A 19,107-nucleotide genomic window follows, 5' to 3' on the forward strand; every position below is an offset into this window, starting at 1 on the left:
ATTTTAAGTTCGTGTGTTAATGCAGCATAAACCAGCTTATGCTGAATGACATTCTTGATATGTGAGAAGTTTGCCTCACGAAGGGGATGCGATATTTTTGAAATATATATATATATATTTTTTAATGTTTATTTTTGAGACAGAAGGAGACAGCAAGAGCAGAGGAGGGGCAGAGAGAGAGGGAGACAGAATCTGAAGAAGCTCCAGTCTCTAGGCTGTCAGCACAGAGCCCGACGCGAAGATCGAGCTCACAAGCTGTGAGATCATGACCTGAGCCGAAGTTGGACGCTTAACTGACTGAGCCCCCCAGGCGATCCAGAATATATTTTTAAAAAATCAATTAAAGGTGCTTATCCAGGCATTTTACCCTTAATCTCTTAGCTAGTGAATTTTTGATGTTTCCTAACATGGAAATGTCCTTGACTCTCTGAGTTAAATCATTATGTATGGAATTCATTGTTAGATTCAGCCTGCTAATAAATGATTCAGATATTGGTGTCTTTACTGCAAAAAGCGATGCTTATCCGCTTGTTTCTGCTCTTACTACTCCTCCTCCACCTTTGTTATGTGAAAGTCCAGCAACTTCCCATCGACACCGACACCCCAGAATGTATGATCCAGGTACCATCTGATAGCAGTTTGGTCGTTCTCACCCATAGGTTCAGAAGATTTAAAACTGTTTTTTTATTTTCCATAGTTGTTGTTCTTTTAACGTTTTCTTTTTTAAAATATTAACCTAGAAATGTCATGCAACCCAGCAATTCCACTTGTAGGTATTTGCTTGAAGAAAATGAAAACACTAATTCCAAAGATACCTGTACCCCGTGATCATTGCAGCGTTATTCACGATGGCCAAGATACGGCCACCACCCAAATGTCCTCCACAGGCGAACAGATAAAGAAGATGTAGTGCCTATGCAACGGAATATCACCTAGCCATTAAAGAATGAAATCTTGCCACTCATGACAGTGTGGATGGACCTAGAGTGTATTATGATAACTGAAAGACAGAGAAAGACAAACACCATTTGATTTCACTTATATGTGGAATCTAAAAAAAACAAATGAACAAACAAACCACAAAGAACAAAGTCATAAATACAGAGAACAAACTGGTGGCTCCAGGTGTGAGGAGCTGGGCAGAATAGGGAAGGAGGTTGAGCAGTACAAACTTCTGGTTATAAAATAAATAAGTCATGGGACGAAAAGTCCAGGGAATACAGTCAATAATCTTGTAATAATTCTGTAGCGAGACAGGCGGCAGCCGCACAGCAGATGGTAAGACTTCTGTAGGGTATACAACTGCCGAATCACTAGGTTGTACCCCTGAACCTAATGTAATCTTGTGTGTCAACTATACCTCAGTTAAATATATTTTACAAATTTTGTTAAAGTTTTCCTGTTAGCCAATATTGGTCATTGACCTTTGTCTAGAAATGTAGCTATTCTATCTATATTCTAAAAACTTGATTATAGTACACAAATTGTTATGTATATATAATATTTATATATAATTTGACAAATATATAAATATATGTGTATATATTGTTATATGTAAAGTGTTTTTGTGATTTAAAAATCCCTTCCTTGGTGGCTCTGTACGTTACATTAAAGTCAGCGGAAGACAAGTTTCCTTTCCACCTCTGGCCGCCTTCGCCCAGACCACGACCCAGGGGAGCTCTCTCTGTCGTGTCACCCAGAATGGATCCATGCACTTATGGGTACATGAAGCTTGATGCCCCAACACTTCCTGAAGTGATTACCCTCATGTTCCCGAGAGACGGCTTGGAGGGTCACAGGCTGCGTTTTTAAAAAATTGTGGAATTTGATCAGAAAGTAACTTATTTAAGGTTTTCTGTCAATATTTATAAATGGCCTGACCAGCGAGTTTTTATTTCTCGTCCCTTGTGAAATTGGGGTACTGCCTGCACCCAGTAATAGCTGGCACGCTGCCGCTGGACCCTCTTATCTCGTTCCTCAGGTTTAAAAGAGCCCCAATCATGTGTGCTGATCCCCAACTGTCACGGGCTGTAGTGCAGAAGCTTGAAACCTGCCTGCACCCCGCCCCGCAGCTCACCCCCCCATCTTTCACCCCCCTTCCCCCCAACCCCTGAGCTCACAAGGCCAGAAGAGACCCAGGCTCTCTGCTTTATTGCTTTATTGCTGGAGGGGGAGAGGCTGGGAGCAGGAGACCCGGGCTGGGCCCGGGGAGCCTGGGGGCTGGAGGGGCGGGTCCGGCAGGCCTGGGGCTCGGTCCCTCCTGATTTCTCCCAGGGGGCAGGAAGGGGCGACGCCGTCTCTGGGCCCTGAAACAGACGAGGGCTCCCCTGTGATTCCCGGGGAGCCTGGGGGACCCTCGCCGGCCCCTCCCAGCCCAGGGGTGAGGGACGGTCTCCACCTCACGCTGAGTGCTGGTCACCCCACGCCCTTGCCCAGAGGAGGCCATGGGGACGTCCCCCTGGGGACTTGACATCAGAAAGGCCATTCGAGAGGGCGGACACGCAGCCAGCCTGGCCCCCACGGTCAGCGGGAGGCACGCCAGGTCCCAGCCGTTCCCACAGAGGGGCCGGGGCCCGACGGAGGGGAGCTGGGGTCCCCGGGACGCCCCCCACCCGTGCATGTGCCCAGGACGTGGGGGCAGGGCTGCTACATTACCCCAGGCGGGTGCGGGTCGGGCAGGAGCTCATCTAGACGCGGCACTGCTCTGTGGGTGGAGGGGGGGAGAGGTCACAGGTCGCCAGGGCAGCCCTGGGCCCAGAGGGGGGTGCGGGGGACCCCACCTCACGGGCTCTGCACCCCCACCCCCGGAGGCCTGGGGCATGGGGGCCACTGTGGGAGACAGACGTGTCCAGGGCTCCTGGCTGTCTGACAGGTGAGCCTCACACAGGATGAAAGCAGGGGTGCGGGGTGTGGAGGTGATCACCTTCCACCTGGGTCGGGTCGAAGAAGAGCCGGATGTGCACGGGCAGAGTCTGGAGGGCCCTGTTGAATTTCTCCATGACCTCGTTGTCGGCCTTCAGGGTCCTGGCTGTGGGGGGCATGGGGGTGGGCGGTGGGTCAGTCCCCGGGCTGCAGGGCTTTGGGGACCCTGGGAGCCCCGTCCAGGGAGCGAGTGCAGCAAGGACACACTGGCGTCCTGAGGTCAGCTCCCAGGGTGGCCTCCAGGGCTCAGCCCACCTGCCCTCCGGGGTCCCTGCCCCTCCGGCTGGCGCAGCCGCCCTCCCTTCCAGGACAGCGGGGGCTCTGCAGGGACCGAGGACAGGGCCCACCGCCCCCGGGCCGCTAGGTCTCACCGCAGGGCTGATGTGCGGACCCAGAGCGTGTCTCTAGCCGCACGCAAGGCGCCTGGTTCAGGCAGACCTGCGAGGTCCCAGCCTTCTGCGACCAGATTCACCGGCTCGAGTTTGTTCGGAGCTTGACGGTTTTAGTGGTGCTTCTGTGGACCGTCGCCACCAACCAAAGCTGCTAATTAGGATCAGTCTAACTAGAAATCTAACTAATCTGATTGCTAGTAATTGAACCAGTCACACTAAGCCCGGCCCCTTGACCTGGATCCTTTATCCCCGATTTCCGATGCGACGTCAGGGGGCTTCGCCAGCGCTGGGGACAGCCTCGCCCCCCAAGGCCCTGAGGCGACGGGCCTCTGGCTGCCTGCTGCCCGGGTGCCCCGGCCCGGGGTCCTCAGCCACCCCCCGCAGGCGGGCCCCGCGTCGTCAGCGGCGTACTGAGGCACTGGCACGCGAGGCTCTCCCCGGGGGCATCGGTGTTCTCCACGCAGAAGAACAGGTAGTTCTCGTAGTCGGTGTCCAGCACGGAGACCTGGTTCTCGTCCACATCTGGGGGGAGGGGCCAAAAAGGGGCAGGTGTACTTCCGGGGTGTTCTCTGCAGCCGAGGGAGGGAGAGCATGGGCTCCTCTGTGGCGACCACCTGGCTGGGCTGGGGTGGAAGTCCTGCACCCCAACAGGGCACCACCGGCTGTTAACTGTGGACGCCCCCCAGAAATGCTGTGCCGCCTGCTAGATGGGCCCACTCAGGACTCAATCCCAGACCCCCCACCCCCGTGTCCTGGGACCCAGAGCGGCTAAGAAATGGGTTTCCACGCTGATATTGAGTGAATGGGCACCTCAGAGAAGAGGACCCTCCAGGAAGAGGGTCAGTGTGAGGGGGCGGAGCTGTGGGTCGCCACGGAAACGGGGAGGGGGGAGTACGGGCTGGCCGTGATGGGGGCCCTCAGAGATACGGGGACTGCCAGCCCGTCCCAACCCCAGGACAGCCCACGGCGCTGGGGCCACTCAGGGCCGTCCCATGTAGCCTCCGGTCAAAGCCAGGCTCGAGGGCTAGTGTAGGGCGGCAAAGCAGGACACAGCCCTGGCTGCCCCCACCCCCCACCGCACCCCACATCCCCCCACACCCCTGCCATGGGGGCAGCCATGGAGGAAGTTGTCCCTCCTCGGGCCGTCTCATCTTGGATCTCGTGAGGAATGTGGGAGTGAACACAGGAGGGTCTAGGAGGGCAGGGCCCAGGGGACGGCCTGGCGTCGTGGGGCGTCCTGACAGCTGGGGAGCAGACGGGGGGCAGTACAGAGGGCGGTGGGTACAGATGCCCACAGACAGCGAGCCTGGTCTCATCACCGTGGGGGTCAGAGAGGCCAGCAGGGACGTGCCCACAGCACTGAAGGCGGGAAGGGCAGTGAGAGCTGGCAATGAGGGTGGTGTCACTATTCTCATGCCCCGGCCCCCTGGGGTGGAGCGCGGACCCTGCAGCACAGCCCCTGAGCCAGCAGTGGGGGCGTCTCGGGGGCCCAGGGACCCAGCACTCACAGTTGATCTTGAAGTCAGCAGGGAGCTCGGTTTTTTCTGCCACCACCTTCTTCTCCACACACCTGCCGTCCTCCCTGAAAAAGGTCATGTCTGCAGGCCGCCTGCGTGGACCTTCCCGTGATAGGACCGAGCCACGGGTGGGGAGCAGAGCCGGGCTCCAGGAGGCCCCAGGCTGGGGCCGTAACCTCTAATCGCTGGCAGGTGACCAGGTGGGACAGGGCCACCCCATCAGAGGACAGAGGGAGCCGGAGCAAGCGTGAGCCACGAGTGCCCTTGCCCTGGCCGTCAGAGGCGATGACCTGCATTCGGCAGACACTTGTGGGGTTTGCATCCTCCTCTCTGCCCCCTACACTGACCCAGCTCTCTCCTGCACCCCCACGACTTCTCCAGGGCAGACAGGGCTCATGGAAGGAACCGCCCAGGCCCCCAGGGCCCAGACCCAGCTGACCGGCCTCCACGGGCCTCTCTGCGCACTGACCTGCACCGCCCTGTGTGGCCGGCCTGTCGGCCCAGAGCCCCCCGCGGGGCCCCAAGGCCAAGGGGGGCCACCCGCACGGAGCCAGCTACCACCAGGACCTTGACCGCCCACCCGCCCTGGGCCCAGGCCCTCGCCGGCCCCCAGCCCGGGGGGAGGGGCACCCACCATTTGCGCAGAACGATCTCCAGGTTGCCCTGGGGGGTGGGTCTCAGCTCCTGGACGTACACTCTCAGAGGCGCGGTCTCCGAGTCCAGGAGGGAGATGTCGCTGGCCGCCATGGCCACAGAGTGCCACGTCCCGGCCACCTGGGGGGGAGGGGCCCGGGCTGCCATCGGGGGTGGGGAGGTGGCCCCCCCACAGTGACCTCTCCCTCCCACCCGGCCCGGGGCCTGGTCTAGCTGGGGTGGCAGCCAGTGAGCTCCGGGCGACCCCTGCCACCGGCCGGACGCCCCCCTACGGAGCCTCCACGCGTGAAACAGCAGCCGAGTTTCGCAGGCGGCTTTGACCGTGCGCGTTCCCCAGAGCCACGCGCATCTTGGGAAACTGAGGGAAAGCCGCCCTGAAGACGGGGGCAAGTGGGGGGTTTCCCGACGTCACGGCTTCCGCCGCGCTCTTCAGGCCGAGGCCCCTCTTCCCTGCCCGCCCGCAGCCCCCCCGCCGCACCCCTGCCGTCCTCAGACCTTCTGGAGGTCCAGGTCCTGCACGGTCTGGGCGACGATGGCGGCCCGGCCGCCGCACACGAGGGCCAGGCCCAGGGCGAGCAGGAGGCACTGCATGGCTGCGGCTGCGGCTGCGGCTGCACTGAGCTCCTGGGGTGAGGAAGGCCGGGCCGCGGGCTCGCGCCCTTATACGGGGGCCAGAGGCCTGGGGGCCTGGGGGCCACGTGCTTCCCCGAATCCCCGTGGCTCATCCCCAGGCCCTCAGGGGGCTTCCTCCACCGCACAATGGGAGGCTTTCTTCCCTCGGAGTGAGCGGAACGGAAGGTCCCTGTGTCCCCGGACAGTTCCTGGTAGGCGCGGGGGGGTCCGGGGGGGGTCCAGGCGGGTGGCCAGTATCTGAACACTTCTGGGTCACGATCTTCACAACAACAGGTCAGAGTCAGCACTGAGGACAGCCGTGTCCTGGAGGGTGGGCCCCGGCGCTCAGCCAGCGGCGGGAGGGCCCCATGCCGGCCCACGGTGCTGCAGGTGGCCATCTGTCCCACACAAGGAGCAGATGTCACCAACACCCCTTCACCCTCTCGCCTCCTGCAGGCGCCCCCACCTCCAGGTGCCCGCACGGGCTCGGCTGGCCAAAGCCTCCCCAAAAGGCTGCGATCCTTCTTGGTCTTTCTTCCTTTTGTTTTATTCCCTCATCTCGGGCGTCAGCTCCTCCACGACACGTGGCCACGTCATGGGAGCACGGGGTCCCCTCCTGGTCAACCCCACCCCGCAGGAAGGGGAGGGTGCAGTGGGTTCTGGTGGAGCCCGAGGATGGGCCTGGCCAGCAGAGGGCGCTCTGAGCAGCAGGCGTGATGGGGAACCCACCGGCGGTGGCCTCGGAGGTCGGAGGGGCCAGCCAGCCCACGGTCGGGGTCCCCTCGGGGCGGGGCCCACATGGGGGCAGCCCAGCGGCATCCACGTGGGAACGTGAGCTCGAAAGGCCGCGCTCTGCCAGCCTGAAGCCCTTTCCCGTGGCCCTCGTGCCCGGGCCGCAGCTGTGCAGGTGCAGAGGGGGGCAGAGCAGTTACGGAGACCGAGTCCCGCCGGCTGTGGTGTAAACCAGCGCCGCAGGGGGCGTGCGAGCCCCGTGTGCTGAGCCACGGGGCTGGAAGGCCACCGCCTGACGTTCCAGAAGGTTACGCTGCCCCTCCCTGGGAGGCGGGACTTGGGATGGAGGGTGGGCACGGAGGGGGCAGCCACCTGCACTGCGCCCCCAGCCGGGCGGCCTCGCTCTCCCGATGTGGGTCCAGAGGGACCCCGCCCCCCACGGGTGCCGGCCTTTCCCGGTGAGCCACGTGCAGCAGCAGCAGCGTGGATGGGGGCCGCGGGCTCTGCTCTCTCCTGGAGGGGCCATATGTCCTTGTGCCAGCAAAGCGCCCGCCCCCCAGGCACATGGCCGGTCCCGGCCCCGGGCTCCCGGTTGTAAGGGTGGGGAGAGGCGGTGGCTCAGGTGGCCACGCCGCTGTGGCCCTCATGTGGCAGCTCGCGCAGACCTGCCTCACGGTGTCCACGCCCCCCACTGGGCAGGTGGCCGGTCCCAGTGTGGCTGCTGCTGCTCAGGGGGACTCTGACCCGGACGCTGGGGTGTCTGTTGGAACTTTGAGGAGCTGCCCTTGGAGCTCCGAGCAGGGAGGGTGCGCGCGCTTGCAGCCTGTTGGTGGAAGATCCGGGATGGCCCTGATGAGGTGGGCCTCCGGCAGCGCAGCTGGGGGCGTGCGCCCGGCACAGTGACCCTTCCGGGCCCTCCCCAAGCCCTTCCCGAAGTCCCCATGACAGCCTTCGGGCTTCAGAGCTTTCCAGTTTTGGGGAAGTGGCAGGCATCGCACTGCGTTGAATGGTGTCCCCCAAAACTCACGTCCCCCCGGAGCCTCCGAATGTGACCTTATTTGGAAGCAGGGACTTCACAGGTGTGATCACTATGGACGAGGCACACGGGAGCGGGGCTAGCGGCTAATGTCCTTTTGAGAGAAAACAGGGGCAGAGAGGGAACACGGGGAGAAGGCCGCGCGGACACAGAGCCAGAACGGGGGGGGGCATGTCTACGAGACGGGGACACTGGGACACCCAGCAGCTGCAGAAGCGGGAAGAAGCCGGGATCCTCGCCCCGAGCCTTCCGAGGGAGCGCAGCCCTGCTCACCCCGGACTGGACCTCGGGCCTGGGAAATGGGAGGGAGTGGTCTTCTGTGGATAGAAGCCCCCCCTAGCGGGCGGTCCTTGGCTACAGTGACCCCGGTACTAGCACCGGCCGCTTACACGGGTGCCCGCAGGACCCAGCGAGATGCGAGGCCATGGTGGCTTCCAGAACAGGGTCACCAGGGTAGTGGGGGAGGGTCAGCCAGCGGAAAGTGGATGTCCTGTTTTCTAGTGAGCGTGGGAAGTGCGGGCCCCGCCCACCGCAGGTGACACACCCCTCGTGTTCTCAGCGATTCTGTGTTCCTGCCCATCGTGCCGCAAAGCACGCTTTTAGGGACACCCTGGTTCATGACTTCCAGGAACGACGCTCCCCAGAACGCTATTGAGGAAACAGAAGAAAGAGCAGGGATCGCTGGCCCAGACGGTTGGTGTTGTCCAGGCTGAGGGGAGACCGAGGCCCCGAGGTCCCGCTTTCCCCCATCGCTGCCCCAGTGAGTGGGACGTGGGGGGGCCTGGCCCCAGGCCCTTCCCTCCTGCCGGGACCCCAGGTCCTCAGAACAGGCTGAGGGCAGGCCTGCGATTGCAGAAGCAGGAAATTACTTTTCATAGGATGAACTTGGGGCCAGGAAGGGGGTGGGGCTTTGTGCAGCGGAGAGCACAGCATGGGTGCCCCGCCTGTTTCCGCAGGGCCCATCCCTGCAGCGGGGCGTCCATGGGACCGGTGGGCAGTGTGGCCTCACGAGGGCATCTGAGTTGTGCCAGGCACGACTGTGGTGGCTGGCACCAGGTGCCCCCAAGCACGCGCCATCGTGGGTTACCTTCCATCCGGAAAGACCGCCGCTGCCCGGTGGGGGCTCCCTCCCGGCACCTCCGCTGGGCCCCGGACGCCCGCTCCCAGTGCCCGCAGAGCACCAGGCACCCCACGTGCTCACGCGCATCAGCACTACTCATGTCAGTGGCACAGTGAATAAAATAGTCCCCAGTGCGTCGGCAAACAGCGTGTCTCTGAAAAGCCGAATTACTGCCCCCGTGGAAGGCCGCACGGCCGTCCCTCAGAAACGGAAGCCGATTTCCGAATCGCTGCATGACCCTGTAGCTCCAGGACAGACCCCGAAGGATCTGAAAGCAGATCTTTTTTTTTTTTTTTAAGTTTACCGATTTATTTTGAAAGAGAGAGAGGACAGAATCCCAAGCAGACTCCACGCCGCTCAGTGTGGAGCCTGCCTCGGGGCTCGATCCCACAAACCGTGAGGTCATGGCCTGAGCCAAGATCAAGAGTCAGACGCTCACCCGACTGAGCCCCCAGGCGCCCTGAAAGCAGGTCTTGAAGACATACCTGTGGACGGTCCACACGTCCACCGACGGGTAGAGGGACAAACGACGTGGTCCGTCCGCACCGTGGAAAGTTATTCAGCCCTCGAAAGGGAGGAAACCCCACACCTGCTACCACATGGACGAAGCTGGAGGACATTATGCCGAGGGAGGCGTGAGCGGGACAAATCCCGTGGGCTCCGCGTGTCGGAGGGGCCCAGGGGGTCAGGGCCACGGAGACAGTAGGACGGGCCAGGGGCTGGGGGTGGAGACGTACTGTTCTGTGGGCGCAGAGTCTGTATTTTGCCGGATGAACAAGTTCTGGAGATGTGTTGCCACAACGGTGTGAATGCACCCGGCTTTACGGAATTGTACGCGGCCCATGGTTCATCAGGATGGTGACTCTTAGGAGGCTGGGTGGGTTTTTTGTTTGTTTTGCTTTGTTTCTTGTTTTTGTTTTACAATAATGAGAGAGAAACCAGGAAAAAACCCACAGACACAGAAAGCAGGAGGGGCCCGGGGGCTGCGGTGGGGGGGAGGGGCGGGCCCGTGTGTAACCAGACAGAGTCCAGTCTGGGAAGATGGACACGTCCTGGGGGTGGACGGACGGGGCGGCTGCACAACAGTGTGAATGAACTTGACCTCCTGAACTGTGCCCTCGAAAGTGCTAAGCTGTTGTGAGTCACACTGTGTGTACTTTGCTGCAATTAATAAAAAATGTCTAATTACCGGTGCACAGCCTTGCACAGCCCCCAACCCCCAGCATTCCCGATCCTTCTAGAAGCATCCGTCTTGGGAGGGGGTGTCCCTCTGGTGTCCTCCGAGGCCCCTGAGCGCCCTGCTCTTCGGCAGAAAGGCCGTGGCCTCTTCCCTCCATCTGCAGCATTCTTGTCGCAAACACCTTTCGGTTTGCACCAAAGCTCGGTGCTGGGCGCTCACGAAGCCTGGTTCTGAACGAGCCCTTGGGACACCGGGCCAGCTGCCCGCGGCCGTGGGAGCGCACACAGGCGGAGCCCACGGAGGCCCGTGGCCTTGCCGGCTTCCATAGGGGGTTTCTGTGCGGCAAGCACAGTCTTAGACCAGAGAGCAGAGCGCCACGGCCGCTTCGGGGGGCGGGGGCTGCCTGGGAGCGGCAGGTGCCCGCACAGAGACGCCCGGCACCCGCGGCACAGACGGAGCCCCCGGTGGACGGGGCGATCGAATGCCTCCACGGCCCCGGTGTGGGGACTGGCAATGCTGGGGGGGGAGCGACCCCCCAGGAGAAGAAATGGGTGAGGGGAGTCCTGAGTGCCCTGTGCAGATGCTACGGGTCAGGCCCCCCCAGGCTCAACCACGTGGACCCCCAAGGCCCGGGGGAACCTCGCTGAGCTCGGCCAAGGACAAGCAGAAACAGCACACAGGACGGTGGGGTTAAAGCGCCACAGTGTGCAGGTGGCAGAGAGGAGGCGGGGAGGCCGGAGGCCACGAGCCCCGATCAGGAAACGCCCGGAAGACAGCAGGACCCTCCACGGTCACGAAGCCCATGGGACCAGCGATCTGAGTATTGCCCGGCGACACCAGCAACCCCGACCGCTGCACGGGTGAGCCCCGCTGTGCTCGGGCGTGTTTGAGGGCGGGGTCCAAACCCCGGGGTGCCCCCCCACCCCGCGGACCCGGTCAGCCCTGTGCCGCAGCAGGACAGGGCGGGGCGGCGGGGCGGCGTCCTAGGGAGGTGTGCACCTCAGCCCGAGCCCGAGGGCAGAGCGTCACGTCTAGCGGTGGGCGCAGCGTTGGGACGAGACCGCTTCTTACCCCTGGCGTCTGCAGGGACCCTGTGACACTGGGGAGTGTGCACCGCGGCCGTTTGTAACGTCACCAGGTGGAGGGGACAACGACGTCATAGGCTCAGCTTCCGCACTAATCACACTGGTGACAGGTAACCAGCAATCCGGGCTCAAAACCAAGACCCAGCACAGGACGGGACGGGAGGGACGGGAGGGACGGGAGGGGACAGTGAAGCGAAACCTTTCAGCCAAACAGGAATGGAAGGGACTCTCCTTGACCCGACAAAGCACAGGAACCCACAGCTTAGCAAAAATCCCTCCTGCAAACGCTGCCATTCTTCTCTTTTTTCGTTTTTACATGTAACTTGTTGTCTGTCTCTATCACAGGTTTTATTTATATACTTATTTATGAGAGAGCGGGCGCGTGCTCGCACCACGAGCAGGGGAGGCGCCGGCGGAGGGAGAGAGAGGACCCCAGCAGCCGCCGCACCTTCAGCGCAGAGGCCACACCCAGGGCTCCAGCTCGTGAACGGTGAGATCATGACCGGAGCGGAAACCAGGGGTGGGGCCCTGAGCTGGCCGAGCCCCCACGTGCCCCCACCCCCCGTCCCAGGTTTTGAGCCACGTGAGTGTGCTGTGTCCTGGTGGCACTTTCTTCGTGTTTCTCTGAGTTCTGTGAGCTGGTCTGGAGCTTTCCTGGCCCCCCCTGCGCCCTGTGGCCGGTGGTCAGAGCCGCAGGCCCGACGGGGGTGGGGGTTGGGGGGTGGCTTCGCCTGGCGTCCGCAGGGGGGCGTCCGGGGATCCGGGCGTTGGGGCCCCGCTCTGTGTAAGCGGCACCGCGTGGTTCCGTTTCCCGCACTCTCACCGCTTCCCGCCCTCCCGCATCTCTTGGCCTCTCGGGGGTGCAAGCCCCCCGCCCCCCGTGCCCCCCCACCGGCTCTGAGCCTGGGTGTCTGTCTGTCCGCCCCCTTTCTGGCCCATCAGCCTTTGCCGGGGGCGTTTTGCGGCCTCGCTGTGTGTTGTGCCCGTGGGGACGGCCGTGTGTCCCGAGAGCGGGTCCCCTTGTGCTCAGGGACTGTCATCGGAGCAATTTCCTTTGCCCGAAGGTGGCTTGGTCGGGGCTGCAGTCACGGAGGTCCCCGGGGCCCGCTCGCCATCCTCTCCGTCGGGCTGTGATGCTCCTGCGTCCCGTTGCCGGTGACCCCCGGCTGCCCCCGTCACTCTGCCTCTTCTGTCGGGGACTCTGGGTCCTGTGTAAAGCATTCCCTGCAGCAGCAGCAGCAGCTCCCGGTCGACGGAGCGCGGTCCCCGCCAGTGTGATGGTCACAGCGAGCCTTTGCCCGTGTGTCCGCCGCCGGGGGGAGCTGGGGGGAGGGTGGCCGCCGTGGGGCTCCCGTGGCCCTGCCGTGGCCCTGCTGGTGCTGCCTGAGGGGCATAAGGGTTTCTCCGGCTCAAGGCCACGGCCAGGCTCCCCAGGGCAGGCTCGTCTCAGGCCCGGTTTCCTGAGGGAAGGGGAGTCCGACCCGGCGGCCGCAGTTGGAGGGGCCCCATTGGGTCTTTCTGGCCACGGGCACTGGGCCACGCTGGTGTCATGGGGGGTTTGACCTGGGTGGGCAGTGAGCCACCGTGGGCGGCCTTCTGTCCCGGGGGGGCCAGGCCTCCCCACCAGTGCACTGACAGCCCATCCCCGGGTCCCCTAGCTCTCCTTCTGCGGCAGTTCATGCTACTTCTGGGACTTGCAACTGAGTTGCTCCCTTTGCTGGCTTTCCGGTAGCCCTGGTGGTGGCCGGGGGGGTCACGGCAGCGGGGCAGGTGGTGGACCCCGCTGCGTGCAGCCGAGCTCAGGGTGCAGGAGGCCGTCCCCACCCCATCCCACGCACACTGCCGAGCTCTTTCCTTCTTCCACCTCCATTCACGGACAAGACCAGACACGCAGCAGTGAAGGGGCTTCACCCCCGCCCAGCAGGGGCCGGGCGGGCTGGCCTGCAGCCTGCACTCTTGCCCACAGCACCCACGCCTCACCGGCACGTGGCCCCGGTGACCGCTGACGCGTGTGGCGCACGGGCTCCGTGCCCGGAGCCCCCAGAAATGAGCTCACTTCCTCTCCACGCGCCCCGGGGGTGCCGGATGCCGCCACTGGTGTCTCTGGGGCTGGAACCACTGTGTCCCCTCGGATGGGGCTTTGTGTCAGGGTCAGAGCTGGGGCAGAGCCACATGGCCTGGGTCCACGTCCAGGTCCACCTGTGACCGAGCTGTGTGGCCCTGGGGGCTAGTGGCTGCTGGGACCCAGCCCTCAGAGCGGACAGGAGCAGCTGCGCGGCGAGGGTGGAAGGAAGCCCTACATCCACCACCCAGGCCGGGGCTCAGGGGGTCCCCGCACCTACAGGTTTCCTGTCCCGGGGCGGGGGCGGGTCACCTCTGCAGCGGCTCCCTGGGGGCTTGGAGCCCTAAGCGGGGAGCCCTGCTCTTGGATGCTGGTGTCTATGGCCCTGTGGCCTCCCCGCCCCAGAGCCCCAGCCCCCCAGCCCCACCGCCGGGCGGCGGGAGGTGCCAAGAGGACCCGGAGACCTTCCTCTGTCGGGAAGGGAAACCGAGCAGTTAGGGCCCCGGCTGTGCTGCCCCCTCAGCACCTACAGCTTCCACGGTCCTGTGACCAGAGACGCCACGCACGGTAAGGGGACGTGGTGTACCGCACCCCGCGGGGACCAGGCCGCCACCACCTCCCCCCACCCCCACCCCCCACCGCTCACCCCCCCCTTGTTCGCAAGGCCAGGAAAGACCCAGGCAGACTGCTCGCTGCTTCACTGCTTTATTGCTGGAGGGGGAGAGGCTGGGAGCAGGAGACCGGGGCTGGGCCCGGGGAGCCTGGGGGCTGGAGGGGCGGGTCCGGCAGGCCAGGGGCTCGGTCCCTCCTGATTTCTCCCAGGGGGCAGGAAGGGGCGACGCCGTCTCTGGGACCTGAAACAGACGAGGGCTCCCCTGTGATTCCCGGGGAGTCTGGGGGACCCTCGCCGGCCCCTCCCAGCCCAGGGGTGAGGGACGGTCTCCACCTCAAGCTGAGTGCTGGACACCCCACGCCCTTGCCCAGAGGAGGCCATGGGGACGTCCCCCTGGGGACTTGACATCAGAAAGGCCATTCGAGAGGGCGGACACGCAGCCAGCCCGGCCCCCACGGTCAGCGGGAGGCAAGCCAGGTCCCAGCTGTTCCCGCAGAGGGGCCCGACGGAGGGGAGCTGGGGTCCCCGGGACGCCCCCCACCCGTGCACGTGCCCAGGACGTGGGGGCAGGGCTGCTACATTACCCCAGGCGGGTACGGGTCGGGCAGGAGCTCATCTAGACGCGGCACTGCTCTGTGGGTGGAGGGGGGGAGAGGTCACAGGTCGCCAGGGCAGCCCTGGGCCCAGAGGGGGGTGGGGGGGACCCCACCTCACGGGCTCTGCACCCCCACCCCCGGAGGCCTGGGGCATGGGGGCCACTGTGGGAGACAGACGTGTCCAGGGCTCCTGGCTGTCTGACAGGTGAGCCTCACACAGGATGAAAGCAGGGGTGCGGGGTGTGGAGGTGATCACCTTCCACCTGGGTCGGGTCGAAGAAGAGCCGGATGTGCACGGGCAGAGTCTGGAGGACCTTGTTGAATTTCTCCATGACCTGGTTGTCCGCCTTCAGGGTCCTGGCTGTGGGGGGTGTGGGGGGGGGTCAGTCCCTGGGCCTCGGGGCTTTGTTGACCCTGGGGAGCCCCGACAAGGGAGCGAGTGCAGGAAGGACACACTGGCGTCCTGAGGTCAGCTCCCAGGGTGGCCTCCAGGGCTCAGCCCACCTGCCCTCCGGGGTCCCGGCCCCTCCCCCTGGTCCAGGCTCAGGACAGCACTGGGGGCTCTGCAGGGACACAGGACGGGAGGGCCCGCCGTCCCCGGGTCGTCAGGTTTCTTACAGCATCAGGCTGCTGGCTCGTGGGCGGGGGGGTCCCTGCTGGCCCAGCGCCCACGCCCCTCGGAGCCCCTCTCTCAGAACAATGGTAGTGTTCCCGGTGCCGGTGTAGGCTCCCGATAGACTCCACATCAGATCGCACCCCAGGACCTTTGCTAACGTGAGCCACGGAGGCCGGGAGGCAGCCCTCCTTCCTTCCTCCCACTGGGGCCACGGGGTGCCTGAGAGCCACGTCCTGGAGGGTGGCCCTGCGGCGGCTACGCACCCAGGTACTGGCACACCATGCCACTCTCAGCGCCGGGCGCTGGGGCCTCCATGCAGAAAAACATGTAGTGGGTGTAGTCAGTGTCCAGCACGGTAATCTTTCTTTCCCCCTGGTCTGGAGAAGAGGCGGAACAGAGACCTGAGACCTGGCCCACGACCCCCCTGGCGACCTCGGGCCTCCCCTTCACCTGCCGTTCATTTCCACCGTTCATTTCCACCGCTGCTGCCAAGGGCCCACACCTGGCAGGGACCCCCGGGGGCTCTGCGGGCGGCACTGGCGGCCCCAGACCAGCCCCGCCTGCACTTGGGCCCAGGCCGCAGGCAGTTCTTTCAAAACGTCCGTGCTCCAGGATGCCCTCTGGGATTTACACCCTGCTGGGCCCGGGGCTCGCCCCCCACGTTCTGGCTATGCCCTTTATCCTTTCAGATTTTGTCCACACGCTCAGGCGCTAAGAGCCAGGTGCCCCCCCCCCGCCCCCCCGTGACAGGTGCCCAGGTCCTGTGAGCGGCGACAAAATAATCCAGGACCGGAGCCCCACTGGAGGTGCGCTCTGCGTGGACATCAACGGGCAGAAGGAAATGGAGAATTATTGTGGGAGGTGGGGCCGTGTTGTTTGTTCTTCAGAGGTGGGGAGCCCGTGGGAGCGGGTGGGGACCCCACGTCCGTGGGGTGTGGGCCTATCCGGCTCGGAGCAGGACATCGGTGGGTGGGCAAGCAGAGTCCCTGCCCGGCACCGCCCAGCTGTTTGGAGGCTCCCGCCACCTTCCCGGGACAACCAGGGACCCTGCAGCTGAGCCTGCTTGTAGCTCAAGAACCGGAGAGGCTTGTGGGGGGGCCTCGGGGGCGTCCCTGGTGGCAGCGGAGGGCTGGAGCCTGTGGGTGGGCCCAGGGCCCGTGCCAGATGAGCCCAAGGGCAGGGTGCCTCTACTTTAGGCCCAGGAGACAGGGCTCGTGGGGTGCAGCAGAAAGGCTGGAGACGAGGCAAGGCCCAGAATGTTCCAGAAGCAGGTTTCAGGATTGAGAGGCGAATTCACAGGGTGTTTGTCACCGATCTGGTTTATTTGGGTATTTTCAAGGAGACACAGGCGCTGGTCCCTGAGCAGGGAAGTTGCCACAGGCCTGCCCTCAGACAGTACCTGCTCTGACTCGCCCCTGCACGGCATCCCCTCTGACCTGCACCTGAATGGGACTCGCTTACACCCGCACCTGCCCGACACCTGCTCAGACCCACCCCTGCACGGTTTGCAGGGAACCGGGTGCTACTTTGCTGTCTTTCTAGCCGAGCAGGGAGCCAAGGGTCCAGGAGGAGACTAAGCCCCAGAGAGGGGTGGGGTCCCCAGGCCTCATTCTCCACCTCCCCACCCCAGAGTGCCCTGTATCACACCCAGTGTGATACAGGGCAGGAGCACACCCAGTGTGATACAGGGTAGGAGAAGCCGGGCCTGGTGTGATGGGTCACACCATCTGACTCTTTCCTGCGGCCGGGACGTGGCGGGGGGGGGGGTTCTCAGAGAAGGAAGGGGCACTCTGTCCACAGGTGCCCAAGGGGACCGACGGGGGGTGGCCCTTTAGGCACGGGTGGGGCACTTACAGTTGACCATGAACACTGCTGGGTCCTCAGTCTTCTGGGCCATGATGCTCCCCTCGATGCATGCCTGGTTTTCCCTGAAAAGCCAGAGTGGTGGGGGTCATCCCTGAACCCCAGGTGGGGACAGGAGCTGGGGTCCAGGAAGCGTCCACAGGCCCCGAGGACACCCAGCCCTCAGCCAACTGTGAGCAATGCCATGAGGTGCTGGGCCAAATGTGAGTGGCCTGTGGCCCTGAGCAGGTGACTCAGGCAAGTTGACAATAGGGTACATGAAGCCAGCCTAGAAACCTGCAGGATGGAGGGCGGGGTCCAATTCAGAACTGACCCGTCCGTGGGGGGCTCGGTCACAGCACCTCTAAGAATCTTATCACCGATCTCACTGAGAATTCCTCAAGCTCCTGACCTCCTCTCACCCCCTCTCATGGTGGATCAGGCTCGTGGCAGGAACCATCCAGGCCCCCAGGGCCCCAGCCCCAGCTGACCGGCCTCCACGGGCCTCTCTGTGCACTAACCCACGGCTGCCCTATGTGGTCTGCCCGTCGGCCCAGAGCCCCGGGCGGGGCCCCAAGGCCACAAGGACCCAGCTCCCATCAGGACCTCGCTCACCCTCCCAGGCCCTCGCCGGCCCCCAGCCCGGGGGAGGGACACCCACCGTTTGTGCAGAATGATCTCCAGGTTGCCCTGGGGGGTGGGTCTCAGCTCCTGGACGTACACTCTCAGAGGCGCGATCTCCGAGTCCAGGAGGGAGATGTCGCTGGCCGCCATGGCCACAGAGTGCCACGTCCCGGCCACCTGGGGGGGAGGGGCCCGGGCTGCCATGGGGGGGCGGGGAGGCGGCCCCCCCGCTTCAGTGGCCTCTCCCTCCAACCCACCTGCTGGTTTGCCCCCTACACACTGTGGTTTCTCAGGTGGGGTCGAGAGCGTGGAGTGTCAGGACCCAGGACATTTTGAGGACCTCCTCCCGTGTGCCTACACCCTGGGGGGGTTCTTGAGTATTTGTAACAACTGCCCTCTGCCCCCAGCGCTGGCCGGGGCGCGTTCCCGTTCGGGTGCGACTGTGTCAAGGGCAACTCAGTCCTGGGAGGGAGAGGGAGACAGGAGGGTGGCTGGAGCCAGCATTCGGGGGGACAAGGGCCTCTCTTAGCTCTATGCCTTGCTCTGTCCTCCCTTAGATTTCTGCAGTCAGGCCTTCCTGACCCCTGCCGCTGCCTGCACCCCACACGCCCGTACCTGTCTTATATCCAGGTCCACCGCGGTCTGGGGGACGGTGGCGGCCCGGACGCCACACACGAGGGCCAGACCCAGGGCGAGCAGGAGGCACTGCATGGCTGCGGCTGTGGTTGCACTGAGCTCCCGGGGTGAGGAAGGCCGGGCCGCGGGCTCAGGCCCTTATATGGGGGCCGGGGGCCTACAAGTCAGCGCCTCTGGGACCCCAGCCATCCGGTTCCCCGAATGCCCCGTGGCTCATCCTCAGGGCCTGGAGGACATCATCTTCCAGGACAGCCTGAGGCCCTCTTTCGGTGCCGCTGACTCCCCCTGCCCCACCCCAGTCCAAACAGGAAGGTCCCTGTGTCCCTGAGGCCTGGACACGTCCTGGTGGCCCCGGAAGGGTAGTTCTGGGGCGTGGGTCCAGGCTGGTGGCCAGCATCAGGAGCACGTCCCAGGTCGCAGTCTCGGGCAACAACAGGTCAGAGTCAGCACTGAGGACAGCTGTGTCCCGGAGGGTGGGCCCTGGGCTCAGCCAGCGGCCAGAGGGCCCCATGCCGGCCCCGGGGTCCGTAGACATGGTGCCCGTGGGTGGTAGACTGTCCAGCACAAGAGGCCCACCCTGTCACACTCCTGGTCGCGCCCCTGTGTGATGCCCGGTTCACACAGTTGTTCTGAGCTGGTGCTCTTGGACCAGACAAGGCCTTGTGCCCTGTTGTGCCGCATGAGGACCCCACTTTCTCCTGCGTGGCCACCCGTGCGCACAGCTCATCATTCTGGGGGCAAAGGCTGTGGTCTCAGATGTTTGGGCAGGCCAGTGGCATGCAGAGTACACAGAGGACTCTTCCGAGGCGCTGGCCCCTTCCCAAGGCCACCCCTCAGGCAGGTTGTAGGTGCCCCCAAAGCACAGGCA

At 63.7% G+C, this 19,107-nt stretch overlaps 2 protein-coding genes across 2 annotated transcripts; both read right to left on the reverse strand.

The window, feature by feature from the left end:
• Positions 1-2,646: 2,646 nt before the first annotated feature.
• Positions 2,647-6,076, reverse strand: LOC120221970 (beta-lactoglobulin-3-like). Its single transcript, XM_039219662.1, has 6 exons — positions 5,981-6,076; positions 5,466-5,605; positions 4,823-4,896; positions 3,726-3,836; positions 2,884-3,028; positions 2,647-2,704 (listed from the first exon to the last, which is right to left on the reverse strand). The coding sequence occupies exons 1-6, from the start codon at positions 6,074-6,076 to the stop codon at positions 2,647-2,649; spliced, it is 624 nt and encodes a 207-aa protein (XP_039075593.1).
• Positions 6,077-12,276: 6,200 nt separating this feature from the next.
• LOC120221971 (beta-lactoglobulin-2-like) lies at positions 12,277-18,314 on the reverse strand. The gene is made up of 7 exons (XM_039219663.1): positions 18,219-18,314; positions 17,641-17,780; positions 16,992-17,065; positions 15,401-15,514; positions 14,738-14,882; positions 14,510-14,558; positions 12,277-12,474 (listed from the first exon to the last, which is right to left on the reverse strand). The coding sequence occupies exons 1-7, from the start codon at positions 18,312-18,314 to the stop codon at positions 12,277-12,279; spliced, it is 816 nt and encodes a 271-aa protein (XP_039075594.1).
• Positions 18,315-19,107: the final 793 nt, after the last annotated feature.

Source organism: Hyaena hyaena, unplaced genomic scaffold (genome assembly GCF_003009895.1).
Source record: "Hyaena hyaena isolate Hyena2069 unplaced genomic scaffold, ASM300989v1 scaffold_823, whole genome shotgun sequence".
Classification (NCBI taxonomy): domain Eukaryota; kingdom Metazoa; phylum Chordata; class Mammalia; order Carnivora; family Hyaenidae; genus Hyaena; species Hyaena hyaena.